The sequence below is a fragment of the Eumetopias jubatus genome, unplaced genomic scaffold (genome assembly GCF_037043125.1).
Source record: "Eumetopias jubatus isolate StellerSeaLion01/CBP00866 unplaced genomic scaffold, mEumJub1_p1.0 scaffold_16, whole genome shotgun sequence".
NCBI lineage: Eukaryota > Metazoa > Chordata > Mammalia > Carnivora > Otariidae > Eumetopias > Eumetopias jubatus.
This window is the reverse complement of record NW_028274822.1, coordinates 39,062,043-39,086,150: the sequence shown is the minus strand read 5'-3', so window position 1 is coordinate 39,086,150 and position 24,108 is coordinate 39,062,043. Positions and strand designations below refer to the sequence as shown.

At 41.5% G+C, this 24,108-nt stretch overlaps 1 protein-coding gene across 1 annotated transcript in view; it reads left to right on the top strand.

The window, feature by feature from the left end:
- The window catches only part of ASXL3 (ASXL transcriptional regulator 3), a 153,931-nt gene extending 134,441 nt beyond the window's left edge, over window positions 1-19,490 (top strand). Inside the window, exons 8-11 of the mRNA XM_028098189.2 lie at window positions 4,900-4,996; window positions 6,873-6,978; window positions 11,058-13,008; window positions 15,777-19,490. Of these exons, the coding sequence (XP_027953990.2) occupies window positions 4,900-4,996; window positions 6,873-6,978; window positions 11,058-13,008; window positions 15,777-19,490 (5,868 nt within the window). The remainder of the gene's footprint in view (window positions 1-4,899; window positions 4,997-6,872; window positions 6,979-11,057; window positions 13,009-15,776) is intronic.
- Window positions 19,491-24,108: the final 4,618 nt, after the last annotated feature.

The following is a 24,108-nucleotide window of genomic DNA, read 5'->3' as shown; positions in this document are numbered from 1 at the left end:
ATGTTCAGGATTTTTTCCTCCTATAAAAAGGAAGCATAATTTATCAATAGCTTAGTTAGACACTTAATTATAAGAGAGTTAAGGGAATTTTTAGAATGAACATTTCTAGCACGGGTAATCTGAAAAACAAGAATTTATAGCTCAACAATAAAAAAATAAATAAACCTTTCAGAAATGTTTATTGTTCCGGCTCATTAAAATGTTATGTCTTTTGGACAGTATTTCTTAAAGGCCATAAAATTAATAGTGTATTTTAAAAGTTTTATTGGCACGTATTTCCTAAGTCCAATTTAGCCCTAGTGTTTAATTGTGCTGTCTCATATAGGCTGGAAGTCTGGCAGTTAATATTTTCTGTTTTAAAAGAAAGACATTTTCCTTCAGGGCTAGCTTCCATATTTTTGAATGTGTTTATTTCACACTGCCTTGCATTTTCATGTGCTGAAATCTTGAGACTACGTCAGAGCTAATCTGGATCTGGTATTTCTTTGTGTCTTAAAATTATGCTGAAATTTCAGTTAATAACTAATCACACTCTTGGCCTGGGAGAATACGTGAAATGAAAATCCTGTGTATCAGCTACCGAAGTTAAATTTTAAATCTTTCATTATAGGAAGCAAGAGCAGCAGTAAACATTTATTGAGTACCCGCAGTATGCTAGGTGTTGCACAGACTGTGGAAGTTAACAAAGCACCATGAATGTCCTCAAATACAGAAAAATTCTAACCTATTCATTGTGCCTTCTATAAATGCACTTCATAGCAAACAAATTTCTTTACCTCTTCAGGGAACTTGTCTTCCATCCACTAGTCCTATTTAAAATCTACACAATAAGAATATCTCTTCCCTGTTAGTCTGCCTAAGTGAAGTTGCTTTTTCCCAAGGCTCCCAAACCACGGGCAGACAGAGTCAACATTCGCAGAAAATTTCAGACTTCTTAGAAGCATATCTTTTAGATGGACTGTCTTCATCCCATTATCTTTGCTAGGCCTCTTTCATAACCCTGCTTGAAGATTTCCACTCAAGCCCAGCTGCCTCTTTCATCCACCCCATTTCCCAGGATCATCGTGAGCATGTTCGGTTGTCTGCTAAAATACTCTCCCAATGCTTTTACATAAATCCTTTACTCTAAAGGAGTCCTAAAGCCCTCCACCTAGTCCTGAATATCTCAAATTTGCCTTTCTTATCCTTTATGGAAGTATTCCATTACCTGCTTGTGATGTCTTTCTATCTGTGCATTCCTCGCCATTCCATCCTTTTCAAAGGTAATAAAGTTATCTTTTTAAACACACATCTTTTTGGACTTTCCCAGGCTTCAACCTTTTTAACGGTAGTTTCCCATTACCTAGAAGAGTGCTTCTGACCTTTTCCCTATTGTGATTGAAAAAGCAGTTAATATGCAGGGTCAAATCAGGAGGCAAACGTGGACCTGGAGGTGACTAGCCGGAGGCGCCATGCTGATTCCAGCCCTGCCTCAAGCCTCAGGATTACCTTATGGACATTCACTGGGCCATCTCCACAGAGAGGATAAAGCCCAAACTCCTTTGATTCAGAGTCTTAGTTAGTATCCTCCCGTGCCCCTTCCCTCCAAAAGTGGAGCCTGGAACAAGAACTTGAGTACAGTTAGTTTGGAAGCAGAAGCCAGGGATTAGATGATATGAAGACAGGAAGAGGAAAAACCCTCCAAATGACTGGGTCTCAGTTCTACTGAGGACCTTCAAAAATGTGTAAAATGAGTCCCACAGTTGTCTGCCAGGAGAACAGGGAAGCAAGACCTTTCACCACAGACCCTTGTCTCTTATGGATGGAGAGTTGCCCCCAGAGCCAGACTCTGCACTTCCAGGCTGCATTTGCAGCAGAGAAAGTCCTAGAGATTTGTAGGTGTGGGCAGGACAAGTGCACTTAACTGTTACCCCAGCTGCTCTGTACTCACGCAGGCTAGATACAGAATCACCAGTGTCCAGTCTGCTCTACTCAGGACCGCTCAGACCTCGTTGTGCTTCATGTTAAGTGTGCTCTCACTAACTCTTTAAGGAGTGGCCAGTCATGATATTTTGGAGAGGAAAAAAAAAAAAAAAAAAAGACAAAAGAACAAAACTTACGGCCAGGGGGTTAGTGAACCAGCTGTGGACTCCGCTAGTTTCAAGCTGGTCTTAAGGCTGTGACTGAAGTTCATCATTTCCCTTCTCTGTCACCCATTTCTGAACACCCTCATACTCAGCAGGAATTCTGCTAGTTTGCCTGGTGGAGGTGGCCCAGACTGTCATCCCTGAGGAGTCTGAGCCTTTGGCTCCCTTGCCCTTTTTGGCTGTCATTGCTGTAATCCATGTTCACGGTTACCACCAGACGCAGAAGCGCCCAGGGAAGTCCCAGTGAATCTCCAGTGCTCCCACCATCCCTCTCTCTGCCTCTGCCCTACAGCAGCAGTCCTCTTTCCTCATGACTGTTGGGGCTGATTACCCCACCTGTCCAGTAGCCCCTTTCTTTGCCTACGGACCCACCAGCATGAGAGGCACACAGTAACCAGGCTGAGCTTAGCTACAGTGGAGCCCTCACCATGTCCAATACTGCGATGATTGTCACCTGGGGATGATTTTTCCCCAAAGGGACATTTGGTGATATTTGAAGACATTTACAGTTGTCACATTTGGCAGAGGGGTTGCCACAGGTATCTAGTAGGTAGAAGCCAGGGATGCTGTTCAACAACCTACAACGTACAGGACAGCTACCACGATAAAGAAGTATCTTGAACCTAAATGACAATAGTGCGAGGCTGAGAAACCCTGCCCTAGGAGAAATGATTCTCCCCCCGGGGACATGGACTTTTAATCTCACATGGTCTAGAGCTGTGGGGACAGAAAGTATACAGTCTGCCAGTGGTTTCCAGAGAGAGAGAGTACAAAGATTCACTCACTCCATCCCTTGGCTCCCAGGCCCATGTATTCTATTGGGGACACAGGACCAAATGACATCCACTGGTTCAATGTATGGACTGCATTCCAGAGGAAGGAGTCCTAGAATTGTCCAGTCAGAAGATAGGAAGGCTGGGGCACTTACCCACTCAGGTCCTGGGGCTGTGGTAGGATGGTAGGACACTGAGGTGGTGTGGTGATATAACTGTGTTACAGTGTTACAGTTACAGTTGCGTGGGTGGAAGAGATCTACAGGAATCAGAAGCATCTGCCATGTGTAGAATGTATTCAGTATAAGGGCAGGGGCTTTTTCTTTAGTGCCACTGTATACGCATGCCGGGTACATGGCTTCATATGAGTGGCTTAATAAGTGTCTCGAATAAAGATGAAATAGCTCTGGGTGAGTAAATAATGATTCAATGAATGAACAAAGTCTTGCCTGAAATTTTCCAAGTGTATTGAATATTTTAGCGTCGTTATCCATATCTTCTTAGATGAAGAAACTTAGAATGCCAAGTCGGTGGCTTCCCTCTGGATGTCATGATGGCAGCATTCAACACACCTCGTGTTTATTCACAGCGTCTCTCTTCTGAATTGGATCTAGCATTATCCAGAGTAGTTGGTAAAATAATGACTTTTAGATTCAATGTTCTCCTTTGCTCCTGAATGGTGGTTCAGCTGACACGTTCATGAAGGCATTGAGTAAAATTTTAAAAGCGGAGGAGTATTTCGGTGGTGAAGATGCAGTGTGGAAAAGGCCACAAACAAACAGAAACCTGGGGATGAGAAATCTCTGGGTGTGTTTTCAGGTAGCAGTGACAATTAGAGATTAGGACACCTGAATCGTGTATATGGGAGTAAGAGGAAATCTTTGAAAATGTAATTGGAGCTACAGTTTGCCAGGCCTTTGCCCAGCAGGTTAAAGCACCTCACACCTTCGTACGCGGTGCAGTTACCGATGGCCTGTGATGTCCTGTCTTCGCAGTAAAGCTCCCGAGCTCTACAGTGCACTACGTGCTTTATCTCTGAAACCGTGCTGTCCAGATCCTATCTTGCAGGACCTGGCTGTGCCTCTGGCATCAAGTTCTTCCTAACCGCTCATGTCCACCTAGATAGCATCCCCCAGCTTTTATTTTTTGTACTCCTTAATTCCCATTCACCCAGTGCTTGACATTGTTTTATCTTCACTCCTTGGTCACATAAGCGGCCAGTAAAGGTCAGGGCCACTTCTTTTATCTTCTATGTTAGCAAGCAGACTACATGCACATAGGTGCAGTAAATAATTGGAAAGTTAAAAGCATCCAGTTTGATGATGCTTATCCGAATCCCTTCTACATGTGAGTTTTTAAAAATTAGTATGTTTGAGGCAAAAGGTCGGTAGCTTACAGTTGCACATATTGTACACCTTACTATTTACCTTAGTAAATAGCAAGGTTTTGTTTTTTTTTTTTTTTACCAAAAACTTACTGTTTTTTGTGTGCATCCAAATTAGAAGATGAGGGGGTATGTATGACAGTGTGGGGGTATTTGTTTTAATGTTTTAGAACTTTTTCTTGTCTAAACCTGAGCCAGAGAATGAACCCAAGTGATCCAACTGGATTTCTTTAGCTTTCACAAATTTTAGAAAATTTAATTTATGAAAGTTAATCGGAAGATGTCAACATGGTGATTTTTAATGTGGTACCATTTAAGGTGTAGTAAAACAATAAAGATATCAAACTGTTGTGATGAAATCCCACGCATTTGTTTTCCTCACCACCAATAATGGAAATGCCTGATAAAGATTTCCTTTAAATTTTTGTCATTATAGTCATCACTGTAAAGTGCACTTTTTCTACTGGGAGATTCCCCTTCTGCTAGGTTCCTTTTCTTCCTTTCTCCTACCCCACACTTTCTCTCTCATGCACACACCTTGTTTTTGCTTCTTTCCTGAGTACTTTTGCTTTGAATTATCCTTGATGGATCTTGTTTTTGTCGGCTTATTTCCTAGATGGGAAGCGATGGAATTTTACGCCTCAGTTCTTCAGCACTAAATAATGAATTCTTTGCATATGCAGCTCAAGGATGGAAACAGCGACTGGCGGAAGGTAAATTTCTCTTTTCCATTATTCTTTGGCATATCTGAGTACACATACTGTACTGAGCTTTGCACCTTTCTCTGATTTCTGAGTCTTTTTCTCCCCCTGAAGTATAAATTAGTAAAAACTTCCATTCTGTTCCAAATGACTTCACTAATTCTTTGTTATCCTTGGCAGTTTTGAGGTCCAATATTTTTGAAGGAAGCATGATATCTGGAACATAAAAATTTTTGATATAGCTAGATTTTCTTTGGAATGGTAATTTTAATCACTTGCTTGAAGCATTATGTATTCTCTTAATGTCCTAGAGCCTAAAGAATCTTCTTTTAATACTTTCTTCCCCTAAAGCCACCATTCACCTTATTCTTCCTTTAGTCACCAAGCTTCTTGAAAGACGAAAAATAACGAATGGTACTACATTTTTACTCCCTTACCCTCTCAAAGTGTTATGGTAGGTGTGATTCCTCTATCCACAACTGAAGTAACGCCTCCTGGAGAATATTAATGGCTTTCTAATGGCAAAGCCCAGTTTCCTCTTCTTAGTCCTTACATTTTATGTTCCTTCTGCAATATCGTATTTTTTTTTTTTTACCCCATCCAATTTAAAACCAGGTACCTTAGACATTTACAATATATTTTAAATTGGTTCCCGCGGCCGCATTGCCAATGACCATTCCTCAGCTTCCGTCCAGAGCTTCTGTTCTTCCATCTGATGATACATAGTGATGTCTCCACTATTCTCTCTGATACTTTCTCTTGTAGCTGTGCACATTCACTAAGCAGCCTCTTTCACCACCTTGGTATGGCCCCTATGCCAAATCTTCCACATCTGGCTCTCACTCTTCTTTCCTATTCCTATGTTCTGTTCCAAATGCCTGCTGGATCTCCCGAGCTGATTTCAAGCACCTGAAAACCATAATGTCACTGTTGACCTCATTATCTTCCCTTCCCTTAACCTTACTCTCTGCTCTCCCTTCTGCCCCCTCTCTACTGATGTCACCACTGTGCACAGAGCTCCCTACTTTGAAATTTGATGATCTCTCTTGCCCTCTTCCTTCTCCTGATCTGGGCATGAACTGTCAATTGTGCTGTGACTCTGAATGCCCTTGAACGTTCCCACAGCTGCTGGCCTGACTGTACTCTATGTTTCTCATTTGTGCCATTCAGCAGCCTCCTGGCTGGAGTCCTCCCATGTCTACACCTGGTTTCTAAGCCACTTGTTTGGCCATATTCCTCCCTGAGTGAATGCCATCAGGACCTCCCTCTGTCTCTTGTAGGAAAAATTTAGAACTCTCTTTAAACTATGTATTTGCTAATTGGCCTCAGCCTACCTTTCCCATTTCATTTCATTCTATTCCTACGTTCTCACAACTGGCCACTCAAAAGAACAAAAATATACATATTCTTATCTCTGTGCCTTGTGAGTTAATTACTTTATAAAACTTGGTCATCTGTCAAAAGCCAACTCAAGTACCATTTCCTGTATGTGGTCTTCCCTAATCGATTCAGGCAGAATTAAGTGCCTTTTCTTCTCTGCTTTCACTACCTTTATTCTTACAGCCCGTACAGGGCTTTCAACATTATATTGTAGTCAATTGTGTGCCTTTTCTCCCACCAGACTGATTTCATTAAGGACTCTGAATATATGCCATTTCATTCACAGCCCCTAGCATACAGTATATTTGCTGAGGGTTTTAAAGTTCACCTACAACTAAATGACTATTTGAGCGATGTTCATAAAGAGAGAAGCTGTAGAAATATTGTCAGTACTCAACCTTTTACTTTTCAACATCCATAAAAGTTTATTCAAATTAATTACGTTTTCTTTATTAACCGGCAAAAGATATGACAACTTTTACTCAGTATATAAGCATTTGCTTCCTAGGAGAGTTTACTCCAGAAATGCAGTTGCGGATAAGGCAAGAAATTGAGAAGGAAAAGAAAACAGAACCTTGGAAAGAAAAATTCTTTGAAAGGTTTTATGGAGAAAAGTAAGTACTAGAGCATTTTTTTTTTCTCATTTCTCTCAGAAGGAAATGAAAATGTAATTCTTTGCTTCACATAGCACACTCATATGCTGTAAAACTTAATAAACCTGTGATAAAAGGCAATAGTCCCTCAGTGTAAGAAATTGCAGGTAAAATTATAGTGGCATATCAGCACTTAAATTTTAAAAAAATGCATTTTCAAGGGTTTATAACTTGTCCATGAAAATTCATTTTGGACTGAAAGTAGCACATGAAATCCTATAGAAGTCAATTATGGCTTTCTTAACTAGATTTTAGTAAAAATCTCCTGTTTTTAATCCAAGTATACTCATTAAGGAATACTTTAGAGCTAAGTAGTTTTAGACACCCTTAATTCTCACATTTTTCTGAAAAATGTTGGCTATGCATATACAATTGTTTAGTCCCTTGTTTGGGGGAGAGCCTGAGGTATTACTCTTCACTCTATCCATCTTGCTCTTTGAGTGTAACCAGTTTTTAATTTATTATTTTTCTTCATGTGTGTTTCTTTTTAAAATAACGCCAGCCACACGTAAGTGTGATAGTGACTGAATTAAATTGAAAGTAGTTTCTCCTTTGCCTTACATTTAGAAGGGACGTATTGTACTTGAGCATAATTTAAGCCTCAGAGACCATCAGATCCCTAAGGAAGAAGGAAGGATTTCAGAGCCGACAATTGACAGTGACTTTAGATCCTCCTCAGAAAGGAATTTTTCCTGGAACTCCCATGTACATACTTAATGGTTCTGGAAGTTGTTTTGTGTAAATGACACTGAGGTGGATGCAAGTTACAAAATCTGTATCATTTGATTTAATTTCATAAAATTTCCCCCCATAAATAGGGAAAACAATGTCAGGAGTCTCATATGAGTGCTCTTCTTAAAAAAGGATCATGTGATTAACAGCCTGCTTACCCAGAGTAGGCTCGCATTTTGTGGCGTGTCCTAAGTAGCAGTTATTCTCAAGTAGGAAGGCTTGTTTTTAGTTGCTATCCTAGGACCATGGATGCATATACATCTTTAAGCAGAACTAACAGGAGATAATTAATGTGTTTTCTCAAAAATTAAAAATGCAGCAGGCTCCTTATATGCCTTCAGATATTGTCACCGGCAGTATTACTCAAGCCTGGCTGCATCAGAATCCTCACTGGAGCTTTTAAAAATAGATACAGATTTCCAGGACCCATGGCAGACAGACTGATTGGGAATGTCCAGCAGGTGAGAAATACGTATTTTTAGATGCTCTTCAGGTCATGCTGATGCCCAGCAGGATTAAGAACCCTGGAGAATGACATTGCAGACCACTCAGGAGGGCTCCCCCACCTTGTGTCTGACAGAGGGAATGTTGGGAACACCCTTTTCAGTGCTGGTAAAAGCACAACTGAACTAGTTACCTCCAATGTACTGGTCTTGAGTGTTGGACCCCCCCCCTTTTTTTTTAAATTCAGCAAAATTGATCCAACATCTCGTCTAGATGCCATAGGTATAGACATTCATAGGACTTTCTAGGCTCTGCCCTCGGAGAGCGTGTACCCTAGAGCACATGCATTACAGAAGGCTTTCCCTTGTTCAGCAAGCTGTGATTGAACATAGTCAGCTCTGATATGTGTCTAAGGGCTTCGCAAGTATTATTTCACTAACCCACCCAACAGTCCTATAAGGTGGATGTCATTATTACTTTTACATTAAAAAGGGGTTTAGGAAACTGAGAGACCATGAAACTAAGTAATTTTTCCAGGTTTACCCAGTGTGGTTAAGTAATTTGCTCAGTGTCCTAGTGCCGCAATTCCTTCTCAGAAAAATTCACACATATATAATATTTTTACATAAAATTTGAGGGCTTCCAGACTCCCATGCATATCAGGTTAAAGGCCCCTGCCCTGGAGGGTAACAGCTACAATACTGTGAGTAAGCATGATTCCGTCTTACCATCCCTGAGCTCTGAATACAAACACTTCTTTTATTTGACCCTTTTCTTGCTGTAGTTATCCATAGAGTTTCTATCCCCTTATGTCACTGGAATTCTTGCTTGACTTTTTCCATCTTCGATTACATATTGGATGACAGCTATATTTTGGACATTTCATTGAATACCCTTCAAATTTTGTTACTTCTAGATTACTTAAGCTACCGCAGTGTGTGAAGGATTGTTTTTCCTAGCATCAGATAATTTTCAGTTGACATGTGCCTTTTCACTGCTCTAAGTTTTCCCAAGAATGTTGCCATCCAAACTCCCCTATTGTTAAGATTTGTCTGCTGTAGTTTTCAGCTGTTTGTTTGAGCTCTTTATTATGGTTACTCTGCTTATAACATAGTACTGTTCCATATTTGCTTTAGTTACTTAGAGCTCACCCATATGTATGCTAACTCAGAATTATAGGAGTTGGTTTGTTCGTTTGCAGTCTAGATTTCTGGACTTAACTGTTTTCCTTTGTGTTGTTATGTGGTGTGCTGTGAAAACCAACCTTCTATGCCTTATGCCATCTTAAATCCATTTTTTTCATGAAAATAATAAAATGCTGACATAGGTATATTTTATACAGTGCTGTTGTCCACGTATATATATATATATATATATATATATATAATATACATATACACACATTCATAATATATACATTTATATATTCCATACATTTGTGATATTTAATATTAAGTATATTTCATATGAATTAATAAATTTATTATACCCTTATTAACCAACTAGCAGAAATTTGGCTGCCAGTAGATAGTTACTGTATATTCTACACCTAACCTAATATCAGTAGTATCTCTGCTTGACCTAGCCCCAAGGGACCGTATTTCTAGTTGATTATTCTTCTTTAAGTTTATCTGTAGTGTAGTTATTCTGTTCCTCTCAGTGTAGGATAGTTATAAATTGGAGCTTATTTTGAACCTATCTTAGGAAAAGTTGAAAGAAAAGAGGCTAATTATGAGGGCAGTACTTCCTATCTTTCTTTTTGAGCCTTCTCAATGTTAGTAAAGAAGACAATGAATACACCCCAAAAAATCTATTCAATATTATTTCCTTTCATTTTGAGAATTTAAGTAAAAGGTTGAAGGAGATTTCACTGAGGTATTTTCCCACATCGATACTTTTAGCTGTATTTCTTCAGTCAAATATGTTCAAGAATATGTCTCTCTTTGTAATAATTGTCTGTACTCTTCTTTTAGAACAGCTTATTTCTCTACCATGTGATGCTGACATCATAAGTTAGTATGACAGGAAATAGTGGTTTACAATATTTTTGTAATTCTGATGAACTTTCCCTTATGACAAGAATATTAGGTTAGATTATTTCTTGATACTCTTTGCTGTCTTTCATGGAGTATCCTTACAGTAAGAGATGACATGAAAGAATTTTAAGGTCTTGCCTCCTACGAATGTAATCTAATAGAATCAACTTTGTTGACCCCAAATACGTTTGTTATTCTTTAGTGAAATTTCCATATTGTCTTAGGTTAGACACTGAGAGACTAAAATAAGGTTAGTAACACCTCTTACATTGGTTTAAGAGAACTTAATCTTTGGAAGTCATTTCAGTTTTAAGATTTTACAACATACCTATATTCCATTGATCTTATTTGCTTATATGGCATCCTTTGAAGACTGTGCAGTTTTCTATGATAAAGATAGATTGCTAATTTCTGACTAAAAAATTTTTGATCTTATCCATTCTTTTGCTTTTCTGCCCATATTTTCTAATCTTTTGTAGTCTGTAATTTTTTAATTCCTTTTACATAACATTTGGCAAAGTTCATATCTCCTTGCTTACAGAACAAAAATCTATACCAAATCAATCAATCAATCTATACCTTTTTTAACCAGAAGTAGAGTTTACTTTAGTTATGATTATAAAAGCAGTAGAAGAACTAAGTCATCATAAACTAGTTTACATAAATTAAAACATTACATAAATAAAAACACTAAGCATGTTACTTAGTGATTATATAATTAATTTGATGCATTTACTTCTGTTGAATATACATACACACACATAAGTAAGTTGTACCTTTCATGTTTTGTGGTTGAACAATAATTTAATCTTTCTAATTTCTGTTCAGGTTGGGCATGTCAAGAGAGGAATCGATGAAGCTCACTTCTGGACCAAACAGTAATGGAGCTGAAAGTAGTTCGTGTGGAACCTCTGGCCTTCCAGGTCTTTCCGCACAGACTCCCTTGGAAGAACAACAGCCAAAAAGCATGAAAAGTCCAGCTTCTCCAGAGCCTGAGTTCTGTGCTACGCTTTGTCCTATGGTAGATGTAGGTAAAGATGTGATGGCAGAATCAGAATCAGAGGATATCTTGATCCCTGAAGAATCTGTGATTCAGGAGGAGATTGCAGAAGAGGTAGAGACTAGTATCTGTGAGTGTCAGGATGAAAATCATAAGACAATACCTGAATTTTCTGAGGTGTCTGAAAGTCCAGCCAACTCTCATGAAGAGCCCCAAGTAGCACCTCCGGAAGATAACTTGGAATCCTGTGTTATGATGAATGATGTTTTAGAAACTCTGCCTCATATTGAAGTGAAGGTGGAAGAGAAATCCGAATCTCCCCAGGAAGAAATGTCGGTTGTTATCGATCAGCTAGAAGTCTGTGACTCTCTCGTTCCTTCCACTTCATCTGTGACTCATGTCAGTGACACAGAACAGAAGGAGCCAGAAGCTGCAATAGAGACCAATATTCCAAAAATAAAAACAGGGTCATCTTCTTTAGAAGGCCAATTTCCCAATGAAGGAATTGCTGTAGATATGGAGCTACAGAGTGATCCTGATGAACAGCTTTCTGAAAATGCTTGCATCTCTGAAACTTCCTTCTCTTCCGAGAGCCCAGAGGGAGCCTGTACCAGCCTGACATCCCCAGGAGGGGAAACCCAATCCACCTCAGAGGAATCATGTACTCCAGCCTCCCTTGAGACAACATTTTGTTCTGAGGTGTCCAGCACTGAAAATGCAGACAAATATAATCAGAGAAATCCCCCTGATGAAAACCTTCATGCATCTTTGATGTCAGAAATATCTCCAGTATCCACTTCACCTGAAATATCAGAGGCATCTCTGATGTCCAGTTTACCTTTGACATCCGAAGCATCCCCAGTATCAAATTTACCTTTAACATCAGAAACATCACCCATGTCTGATTTACCTTTGACATCAGAAACGTCTTCAGTGTCTTCCATGCTTCTCACATCTGAGACCACCTTTATATCCAGTTTGCCACTTCCTTCAGAAACATCTCCGATTTCTAATTCTTCCATGAATGAAAGAATGGTGCATCAGCAAAGAAAGTCTCCTTCCCTATGTGAAGAACCACTCTCCCCACAGAAAGATGAAGGTTCTGCCCCTGCCAAGCCGCTGGGAGAGAGCCTTCTCTCTCAACAGAAGACTCTATCAAATACTCCTGAACCTATCAAAATGGGTTCCTCCATTGCTCCTGAAGCATTTCCATCTGAAGACTTGCACGGTAAGACTCTGAATCAACAGCCTTGTAAATCACATGTTGAAACTGAAAAGCCCTATCCTGCTTCAATTCCAGAACTTCCTTCTATAGAAATGATAAAAGTAAAAAATCATAATGTCCTGCAAAGAACAGAAAAGAAAGGGGCGTCTTCACCACTGGAGTTACCTGTCTTTTCTGAAGAGACAGAGAATAAGGGAAATGAGCTTCCATCAGCTAAATTACAAGACAAGCAATATGTCTCATCGGTGGATAAGACTTCATTTTCGGAAGGCTCTAGAAATAAAACACATAAGCAAGGGGGCTCACAGAATAGGTTGGAGACCTCACATTCTTCCAAGTTGTCAGAGCCCTCCAAGTCACCTGACGGGGTAAGAAATGAAAGTAGAGATTCGGAGATATCAAAGAGGAAAACCGCAGAGCAACACAGTTTTGGGATCTGTAAAGAAAAGAGGGCTAGGATAGAAGAGGACCAGTCAACCCGGAGCGTAGCACCCGGCGGCCCACCTGAGAAAGAACAGCCTCCGAGAGAGGAGCCCAGAGTTCCGCCTCTCAAGGTATGGAACGCCAATAATAACATCAAAGACAACTCCATAGCTAGGCTTTCCCTTTTTTGATGCTTAATTTTCAGAATTAAATAAGGTTTTCTTCCCTCCAGGTTTTATGTGGCAGTTCATGATCTAATACTCTCAGCACTATTCTAATAGTAAATGATCCTTTTTAAGGATTGCTGAGCTCACAAGATAATCTTAGATATATGTATATATTTAGACCTCAACATTTAAGGAAAGAGAAATGGGGAGGGAGAACAGGGCCCGGGGGAGCCGATAGGCCATGAGATAGAGGGTCTTTTGGGGACTCCAAGGTGTATAGGATGAAGACCTACATGCACTTGGGGAAAGTAAAGATATCAAAGTTCAGTAGGACTAGGGAAAGTAGTCAAAAGTCAGAGGCATACACGAAGGAGGAGAAGGTCGAGAATATCGGCTCATTTATTTTCCAGCAAATATTCACCACCCCACCATTTCCTAGCAGAAAGGACCTGACTTATGGAAGAGCCTCATTAAATATTTCTTGAGGAAATCAATGAAATTGCTTTGCACACCCTGAGGGAAAAATGCTGTAGATATACAGATATACAAATCTTATTTTTTTTTTAATTTTTGAGATAGTAAAGAGCTTTTTAACTTCACAAATAATAAAACCTGTAGTGAAACATTCCGACTTACATGTTCTCTTTTGGTCCCAGATAGGTTTTAACTCTCAGAAAACAAATCTTTTATATAAATTGGCCCTGCCTAAGTAAACTGAAAATTAAGTTTAATTCAAAAGAAATACTCTGTTTAATAAAAAAAAAAAAATCCTACCCAACATAATCTATATTTATTTGGTGCTTTCATTTCAGTCCATTTGTCCAACAGTTAAGTGGATTATTCCACCATAGGTTTGGTCTAGAATTATAACCGTATTCAAGCTGTGTTGCTCTTAATTTCTTTCTCTTTATTTTGCTCTGCCCTGACATCTATTTTATGTATGTGTCTCATGATATCCATAAGGCTGACTTTTAAGAGTGTAGCCGTAATTATTCTACTTAATAAAGTAACCCCTATTAAATAAGATTCTAAAGATGTGAAAGATGAACATTAAGCCCCAATTAAAGCCCCACTATGCATTTTAATTTCTGAAGCAGTGGAAAGAAAAATATAAGCATGCATTTCATAGGAAGTATTTTTGAACACAGCAGTCTGATTTTTCTTGTCAAAAGCTTGTTTTCAATGTACATTTTACGGTAGATGGATAGCATAAGTATATTTGGTGTTTGGCCTTGAGCTCTTGCTTATCTAGGTGTAATTTTTTAAATGTTTTTAGTTGTTTCCTTTTTTAACTAAAGAAAATATTTAAAAGGGAAATGGAATCTCCTCTCTAAATTCATTTTTTCTTTGAAGCTTTTGGATTAGAAGAGAGACATCGCAGGTTGGAAAATGAGAAATGAGATAGCTCAGAAAGATCGTTTCATCTACCAAAGTTCCAAAGCATGATTTCAGATTGATATGATCCTATAGTATGTGTCAAGCATTTATAGTGTAAATATACATATGTTAAGAAGGGAGATATGTTTTCTAGGAAAAGCTTTTCCTAGAGGAAGGAAAACAAGGGAGCATAGTAGTACCTGTCAAGAGCCCTGAATGGGGAACCCGAAGACTCTCTCTGTCACTCCCTAGTTATATGACTCCAGGGCAGCCTATTTTCCCTCCACAGGCTCAGTTTTTTTTTTTCAACTGTAAAATGAGGGGCTTTAACTAGCTGCCTTCCAGCTCTCCAAATCTATGACCCTAAGAATGTTTTTAGTGACTAGAACATCACAGGCATTGCTATGGGATGTTAGTTTTTGAGTCTTGTGCTTCATTAATTTGGTGATGACTGTGAGCCTCTTAATTAGCATGAGTTAGGTGGACAGTGTGGGTTGGGATATTTATGAAACTCAACAAATTGTAGATTACTGATATCCGAAGAAACTGCCCAACCTGTAGTTGCTTTTAGAGGCAGAAAACCAGAGTTGCCCTTGCTTTTATGAAAAGATGATACCAAATCCCTTTGGAAAGCAGAGCACTCTCACAAATACAGTCTCATTCCATCTTTATAACAGCCCTGTGAAGGAAATAGACCAGAAATAACTAGTCTCATTTTACAAGTGAGTTTACAAACTCTTATTGTCTGCTGATTATAAAGGTATGAGTCAGCCTGCCAGGTGGTATGAGAGTACAGAAAAACGACAGAGTCTGTGGCTCACGGAGGTCACTGGAGAAAGCGAAGTACACGATGATTTGCCCAAGATTACAGAATTTCTTTGAGTGAAGGCAGGATGAGAATTCTAGTCTTCTGACCTCTTGGCTAGGGCTTTTTTTCTTTGTGGCAAATGAAGAGAGAAACTCATATAGAATGAAGGTCCCAGTTTTCCATGCCAGGAAGGAAGATAATTTAAAAGCTAAGTATCTCTAAGTCTTTTTTAGCTAACCTCATTTTAAGAAGCAGGGATTTTGTTTCCATTTATAAGAGGCATTAAGAAGATGTTTCATTTCCATACCAAATGAAGTCACCGGTTGATGTTTCTGTAGATGAAAAACAGAGATTAAAAAGTTTAATTTCACATTCATGCCACATTTATTGTCGCTTTATACCTTAAAGGCCCATTTGGGGATTTAGGTGTTGTTGATGCCACATTATGAGAGGATGCAGCCCATCTTGTCTCTTGCATTATCACCTTCCACCTGCCTCTGTGATCATGTACCAAGCGCTTTCTCTTTCTATTCTCCCTTTCCTGTAGATCCAGCTTTCCAAAATTGGGCCACCTTTCATTATCAAGAGCCAGCCCGTCTCCAAACCAGAGTCTCGAGCATCCCCTAGCACATCAGTCGGCGGTGGGAGGAACACAGGAGCCAGGACCCTTGCAGACATCAAGGCCCGGGCCCAGCAAGCGAGGGCCCAGCGAGAGGCGGCCGCGGCAGCTGCTGTAGCCGCTGCGGCGAGCATCGTCTCAGGAGCCATGGGGAGCCCAGGAGAGAGTGGAAAGGCGAGAACCCTGGCACATATCAAAGAGCAGACAAAGGCAAAGCTCTTTGCAAAGCATCAAGCCCGAGCCCACCTCTTCCAGAACACTAAAGAGTCCCGGTTGCCTCCGCTCGGCTCAAAGGAAGGGCCTCCAAGCTTAGAAGTCTCTTCTACCCCTGAAACAAAAATTGAAGGGTCAACCGGCGTGATTATTGTCAATCCAAACTGCAGATCTCCTAGCAACAAGTCTGCGCACCTCCGAGAGACCACCACTGTATTACAGCAGTCTCTTAACCCAGCTAAACTTCCAGAAACTGCCACGGACTTATCTGTGCATAGTTCTGATGAGAATATACCCGTGTCACATTTATCTGAGAAAATTGTTTCATCTACCTCTTCTGAAAATAGCAGTGTGCCCATGCTTTTTAATAAAAATTCTGTCCCTGTGTCTGTTTGCAGCACTGCTATGTCGGGAGCAATTAAAGAACATCCCTTTGTGAGTTCTGTTGATAAATCCTCTGTTCTAATGTCTGTTGACAGTGCAAACACCACAATTTCTGCTTGTAATATAAGCATGTTAAAAACCATCCAGGGAACGGACACTCCGTGCATAGCCATTATACCAAAATGTATTGAAAGCACTCCTGTCCCCGTCCCGGCCGAGGGCTGCAGTGTCTCGAGCCCCATGGACGACAAGCAGTTGCTACTGCCCAGCAGCAGTGCTAGTAACCTGGTCCCCAGCCAGTATGCCTCCGTGCCACCTCCCTCCGTTGGAAATAACTTGCCAAACCATCTCTCCACGAGTTCCGTCTTGATTCCCCCGACGGGACTTAGCAGCAGATTTCCTTCTGAGAAGCTAGCCATGCCTGGGAGTGAAGAACAGGCGCCTGGGCCCCTGGGTACCACTGTGAGAGCTGCCCTGAGCTGCAGGGAGTCGGCCACGGCCACAGACGCTCTGGCCACACGCCCACCTGTCGCAGTGTTTACTGGAAGCATGCTGACCATAAACTCCTACGAGAGTCCTCCCAAGTTAAGTGCAGAGAGCTCAGACAAACATTCAGGGCCTCGAAACAGGGCAGACAATTCTGGGAAACCTCAGCCACCCGCGGGGGGCTTCGCACCAGCAGCCATAAACAGATCGATCCCGTGTAAAGTCATCGTGGACCACAGTGCCACGCTGACCTCCACTCTGTCTCTGACTGTCTCCATCGAGAGTGCAGAAGCCAGCTTGGACCTCCAGAGCAGGTCCGCGAGGACAGAAGCCTCCGTGCAGCCCATGGCGTGCCCCCAGGTATCTGTCATCAGCAGGCCGGAGGCGGCTGCCCCCGAAGGTGTAGACCACGGCTCGAGTTTCCTCAGTGCTGCCGCAGCGAAGCAGGAGTGCACAACGGTGCCGGCAGCCTGCTCGAGTCTCCGAGAAGGACCCCTGGTGGTTCCGGACAAACGAAGCGAAGGGCCCGCTCCTGGTACTAGCTTTGCCGAGCAGGCACGTGGCCCTGCCACTTTCAAAAGTGAAGCCGACACAAGCTGTAGCAGTCAGTACAACCCAGGCAGCCGGATTTGCTGGAATGATGAGGGCATGCGGAGCGCAGGACAACCTCTGGTTGGTCACCCTGCTTCAAGTAAACAGAAGGAGTATCTGGAGCAGAGCTGTCCAAAGGCCGTCAAAACTGAACACACCAGCTACTCCCACATGTCAGAACTTCATCCCAGGAATCTCATAACGAATGTCCCTCTCCCCGTGAAGTCTGAACCTCATGAAGTGGACAAGGGCTTTAGAATGGACACTGAAGACTTCCCCGGCCCTGAGCTGCCTCCTCCGGCCGCGGAGGTCACACCTAGCATGCCGCAGACACAGAGTGTGAAGGCTCCCGCCTCTGGCCCCATGGAAGAGGTGATTTCCTTGGCTACAGACCCCCTGAAAAGAGTCCCCAGCACAGGGGGCTCCGGCTGCCGGCTGTCCTCTGTGGAGGCTAACAATCCACTGGTGACACAGTTACTCCAGGGCAACCTGCCTTTGGAAAAAGTGTTGCCTCAGCCCAGACTGGGAGCCAAGCTTGAGATCAGCAGGCTCCCTCTGCCTCTTCAAACTACCTCAGCGGGGAAGACAGCACCGGAGAGGAACATCGTCGAAATGCCGTCCAGCTCTCCGAACCCGGACGGGAAGGGCTACCTGGCGGGGACCCTTGCACCACTACAAATGAGAAAGCGAGACAACCACCCCAAAAAGAGAGTCGCCAGGACTGTGGGGGAGCACACTCAAGTTAAATGCGAGCCAGGGAAATTGTTGGTGGAGCCAGATGTGAAAGGGGTGCCTTGTGTCATCAACTCGGGCCTGACCCCGCTAGGAGGACACAGCCAGCCGTTTAAGCAGGAGTGGCTGAACAAGCACCCCATGCAGAACAGAATTGTTCACAGCCCCGAGGTCAAACAGCAGAAGCGGCTGCTCCCCTCCTGTAGCTTCCAGCAGAACCTCTTCCATGTCGAAAAGAACGGCAGCTTCCACCCTGATGCTGGTACCTCACACAGACAGCAGTTTTACCAAATGCCTGTGGCTGCCAGGGGCCCCATTCCGAGTGCAGCCCTGTTACAGGCCTCTGCCAAGAGCCCCGTGGGCTGTAATGCATTTGCCTTCAACAGGCATCTTGAACAGAAGGCATTGGGAGAGGTTGGCCTTTCTTCCGCATCACACCAGCTAAGGTTAGCCAACATGGTATCCCCCAACATGCCCATTAAAGAAGGTGATGATGTGGGAGGGGCTGCCCACGCAATGCCAAACAAAGCACTCGCGCATCCCCCGCCCCCACCCCCTCCGCCCCCTCCGCCCTTGGCCTTGCCCCCGCCTCCCCCACCACCACCTCCGCTACCTCCACCTCTCCCTAATGCAGAAGTCCCACCCGATCAAAAGCAACCACCGGTTACCATGGAAACCACTAAGAGACTTAGTTGGCCACAGTCCACGGGCATATGTAGCAATATAAAATCGGAACCTCTTTCTTTTGAGGAAGGTTTAAGCAGCAGCTGTGAACTGGGCATGAAACAAGTTTCCTATGACCAGAATGAAATGAAAGAACAGTTAAAAGCATTTGCGCTAAAAAATGCAGATTTCTCTTCCTATTTGCTTTCTGAGCCACAAAAGCCTTTTACCCAATTAGCTGCTCAGAAAATGCAGGTGCAGCAACAACAGCAGCTCTGTGGAAATTATCCAACAATACACTTTGGTAGCACGAGCTTCAAAAGGGCAGCATCTGCAATTGAAAAGTCCATTGGGATTTTGGGAAGCGGCTCCAATCCCGCCACGGGCCTGCCTGGTCAGAACGCTCAGATGCCCGTTCAGAACTTTGCCGACAGCAGCAACGCGGATGAATTGGAACTGAAATGCTCTTGCCGGCTGAAAGCCATGATTGTGTGCAAAGGCTGTGGGGCCTTCTGCCATGACGACTGCATAGGTCCCTCCAAACTCTGTGTAGCTTGCCTGGTTGTGCGGTAAAGAGCTAAGGCAAGATGCAGTATCCCTTTTCAACACGGAAAAGCCAAACGGCGTCAGCAGCAACACATTGAATAACTCAGTGGTTTATATCGTGATAATTTATTTTACTTTGGAACAGATTATCCTTTCTCTCTGGGATTCTTTACTTGCGTTTCCCAGAAAGGGGAGATCGCATCCCAACCGAATGGCTCAGCGGCATGTCTTTTGCATATTAAGTTACCATCCGCAGCTTTGGAAAATTTCTGTCCAAGTGTACACAGGTCACTAACCCATTCGTTTTGTTTTGTTTTGTTTTTTAATCCAGGTGTAGATAGGAAAAGGACATTTTTAATTACTTAATGCTAACCAGAGATGCAAATGTAGAAAGAGAATGGCGAAAGTGATTTAAGGTAGTTGGTTTTTCATTCTTCTGTAGATAACCATTTCATCAAGGGTTTTCACAGTTGACTCTTCTGGACCTACCTTTACCGCAGTGATTAAATCATATTTGGAAAGGGGAATCTGATTTAAATGTATGATTCCTTGTATTTGCTCATATCATGAAAGATACATTAAAGGAGGTATGCCAGTAATGCACTCCACTCTCCTTATTCTCTTCCCTCCCTGTTTACTCTTTTCAGAGACTGGCAGAATGTCTGGGTCTGCCTTGGACATTGTGCACACATTGTAGTGAAATGTGTCTGATACCTGAAATTGCCATGTGGGCCTCAAGCCCAGGAATCTGGTTCCAGCCCTTGGACACCTGATACTGTAAGGTCAGTTGACCACCAGAGGCCCAGAGGCCCTTAGGATTGCAGAGCATCATGTGTAACTTTTAAGAGCAAGTATGAAAAAAATGCCCTAGAATTTAAGAAATCACGTAAAATGCTGTGTATGCAAACACATAGAAGTGGGTTGATAATGTAAATATTGGTCCATTCTATTCACTCTAATACAACTACTAGATACTAAAATTGGGGGGGGATAATTGTACCCTTTCTTGATGACACCAGTACATACATTCTGGCTTCTGACTCCGCAGAGGTTGGCCACCTCTCTTTTAAAGCGTCATTGATGATAAAAAGGAACTAGAGAAGGCTGACATGTTGATCTATTTCTGAACGGTTTTTTTCCTCATGATTCGCAATCCATATAATTCATTATATTTGACTCTGAAATAGCTCTTATTTTAAAAATCATTCTAGGTATTGCATGTTTTGGTTCCACACCCCCCCCCCCCCCAGGTAGAATTCAGTACATTCTTCATATTTGGGGGAGTGGAACTGCTTTTGAAAATGGGATACTGCATCTTACAAATATCGTCAGTGTTTATCCAGTAAAGTATGGGTGTTGAGTATTTGAGTTACATTCCACATACTTTGGCCACCCTCATGCCAGAGAACAGCTGTAGTTCAGGAGGCTCTGTTCCCCAAAGCAAGTTCAAAAAGCACATGCACACTGTGGGAAGATGAAAGACAACAGAAACCATGCCCATTTAACTTCAGATTACAGAGCACAAAATGTGGAGTGCCATTAACCCATTGATTGATTGTGGCTGTAGAATTAAAAAAAGAAGAAAAACATGGGGGGGGCAGAAATCATCTATATCCAGGGTAAGAATGACAGACATTCTCACATCAATGTAAACTTTTGACATTCCCTTAAAAGATGTCTTAAAAATTAACTGGAGTGAGCAGAGATTACATTCCTGAAAAGAAAAGGAAAAAAAAAAAAAAACACCTTGTGACTTTTTTTTATAATAATCAACCATGGTATATGTTTCTTTTTTTTCTCCATATTTATTATTGTGATGTTGCAAAATTTTATTAGGTGACACAAACGTCACTTTTATTAATACATTGCTAATAGTGAAAGATACTTAAAAGTAGAGAAGGGTCTGCCTCTGTGGCTGAGATTCGGTGCTTCGGTAACGTCACTTCTGTTGTTGGCGTTCACGTTGAAATTAACAAAGTTAGTGACTGAGAAAGTTAGCAGTGCACTTCACCAGCCCCTCCCAAGGAATGCAGAAGTCCCAGCTCACTCTGCACCAGGTTGTGTTGGAGCGACATCCTCTTGTGGTCCCCTTGGCTGCAATACCATCTTGGTTCAGAAGAGCATGCTCTAGTCTCACAGAGGGGACCCCTACAATATAGACACTTACATGCCAACTCCCTCCAAATCCACTTGCCCCTCGACCAGTGTCAGGTACTGTCCACACCAGCAGATTCAAAATTACTACATCAGTAACTGGCACGGCGTGTTGAAGAAACGCTGGTCTACCAAACTTTGTACTCTGTATATGAGGTACAATTGAGACTAAAGTGATACTGAGCTCATTATCAGTTCCATCATTGTGGAATACTTACTGGGAAAAACGAAAAAGTGTCCTTCCCTATGTTTTGATTTTTCACAAACTAGGTGATTTTTCACATAATTTTGGAGAACTGATTGTTGATCGTGCATGGATTCTGTCACCCAGGTCCAAAGAGGATAATTTTTCTGTGCCCTCTTTTTTGCCCCCGTTCAAATTCCTGGTGTTCGCATATGGTTTATATTAGTGAAAATTAGTATCTTTGGGCTAAAAAATAATGGAAAGAAAAATTCAGAAGTAAAATATGGGTCAGATGTTTTACAAATGTCTCCTTAACATATATATATGAAAGCCAGTATATTTGGATTAGGTAAGTAGGTTCTTAGTTTCCTGATTTCCACAGGTGTCTGCCCATGTGCAACTGTAGTATGTTATTTACTACATGGTTATTGTGGTGTGATGTGCAAATGTTAGTGTGTGCATTATCCTGATTATTGGACACTATGATAATCCCTATCAGGAATAGAACTTGCACATGTAACATGTGATTTTTTTTTTTTTTTTTATCACAAAGGATGTATTTCCCTAAGTAGCACTTTTGGAGCAGGGGAAGGAAGAAAATTGCTATTCCCCCATCCCCCTCCTCTTATGATATGCATATGCCTGAAGTGTGTAAAGACATTTAAGTAGTTAATGGGCATGTTAATAAGAACGTTCTGATGCAAATTCATTTTCAAAATGAAAATAGTTTCCCTTCCCCATAGTGAGAAGAGCAGAAATGTTGGTGAACTGAGCACCATAGTTCTATATAATACTTCTCTGCTAAGGTCTAGTTTGAAGAAAAAACTTGAAAACAAACCTATGAGGTTGAGCCCGGTTGCTATAAAGACTTTATGGTGGTATGTGTTTCTGGGATGAACGATCTAGCAGGTTTAGGTGACTTCTAGACCTTGGATGTTCTTAGTCGTTCGGAATAAACCTACAGACCCCAACGGGCTGGTGCGTATGGTGCTTCATAAAGCAGCCAAGAGTAAGAATATGTGATGTTGCAGCCCCATTTTAAACACTCACACAATTTCAAGAGAAGAAGTTACTGTGGCCTTGGGTTCCCAGTTCCTCCTTGGTCTGGTGAGCCTCCAGGTCACAGAAGCTGAAACCAAGCTTAGGGTTGCAGCGTCTCTCTGGTGTGGAGGCCAGCACCGCACTAGCTGCCTGGTGGGAATGAGCCCGCTGAGCGTGCAGAGCCCAGAGTCACTGTCTTTCTGTGTTTCTAGAGAACAATGTGAAGAGTCCTAGAAATGGAACTCGTCAGACTGTCAGGGGCCTATGTAGCCAAAATGTCACTGAATATAAAAATCTTGTCTTCAGTCCTCATGCTTTGTCACTGTAAAGCGAACAGAAAGCATTTTTACTATAATTTAAAGGAGCTGCTTTTTTATAGCACATACTATTTCGCTTTGTACTATATTTGATAGTTGCAGAATAATTTAGACTGTAGAAAAACTTTGTTGTATTTGTACTGTTCATGAATGTTTCAAAGAAAGTGCTTTACTTGGTTGCCATAATTTTCTTGTACTGCTGTATTTTTCCCCCTGCTTCCTGGAAACCTAATCTGATTCATATTTTCAGTACAGTTTTTTTTTTTTAAATGTGTGTGTGTATTTTTTTGGGGGGGGTCAGTATTCTGAATGTTTACATCTGTTTGACATTAGCCATTTAATGCCTTTAAAAAAAAAAAAGGCGGTATTACTCCTACAGTGTAACAGCAAAATGTGAAATCAACCCAAACATAACATGCATGACAAACACAGATTGGGGGCGCAGGCCCTGAACATACAGACATTTTATATCAGCATACAGAAAAGTAAAACCCTCCTTCAGTCCTCTACCAAAGAATATATTATTCCCACAGGAAAAACTCAGAAAAGGTGTGTAAAATCCTCAGAAGGGGGAGCAGTTGATTCAGTAAGACTGCTACAATTTAATACTGTTATGCTTGCTTTGATACCTGACTAAATGTGACTGAGTGCAAGGAGCATTTAAACAATTTTTAGACAGTGTTTTGTTTAGAATTCAGGGATCATGCATTCTTTAATGGTGCTGTTTGTTTTTTATTTCTTTTCTACAAAGAAAAAAGTGTTGCCTACAAAAGTGACTGCTCACAATAGCATAAGTTAAATGAAATGAAATGTTTGTCTCTTCATGTTTCTCTGTTTTTCCCTTTCTCAAAGTAACAATTTGGGTTTCAATATTAAAATATTCTGGAGAAAATAAAGAAATTAAACATTAAATAATTGTCATTTTTAATTTTTTGTGAAATGAAGTAGC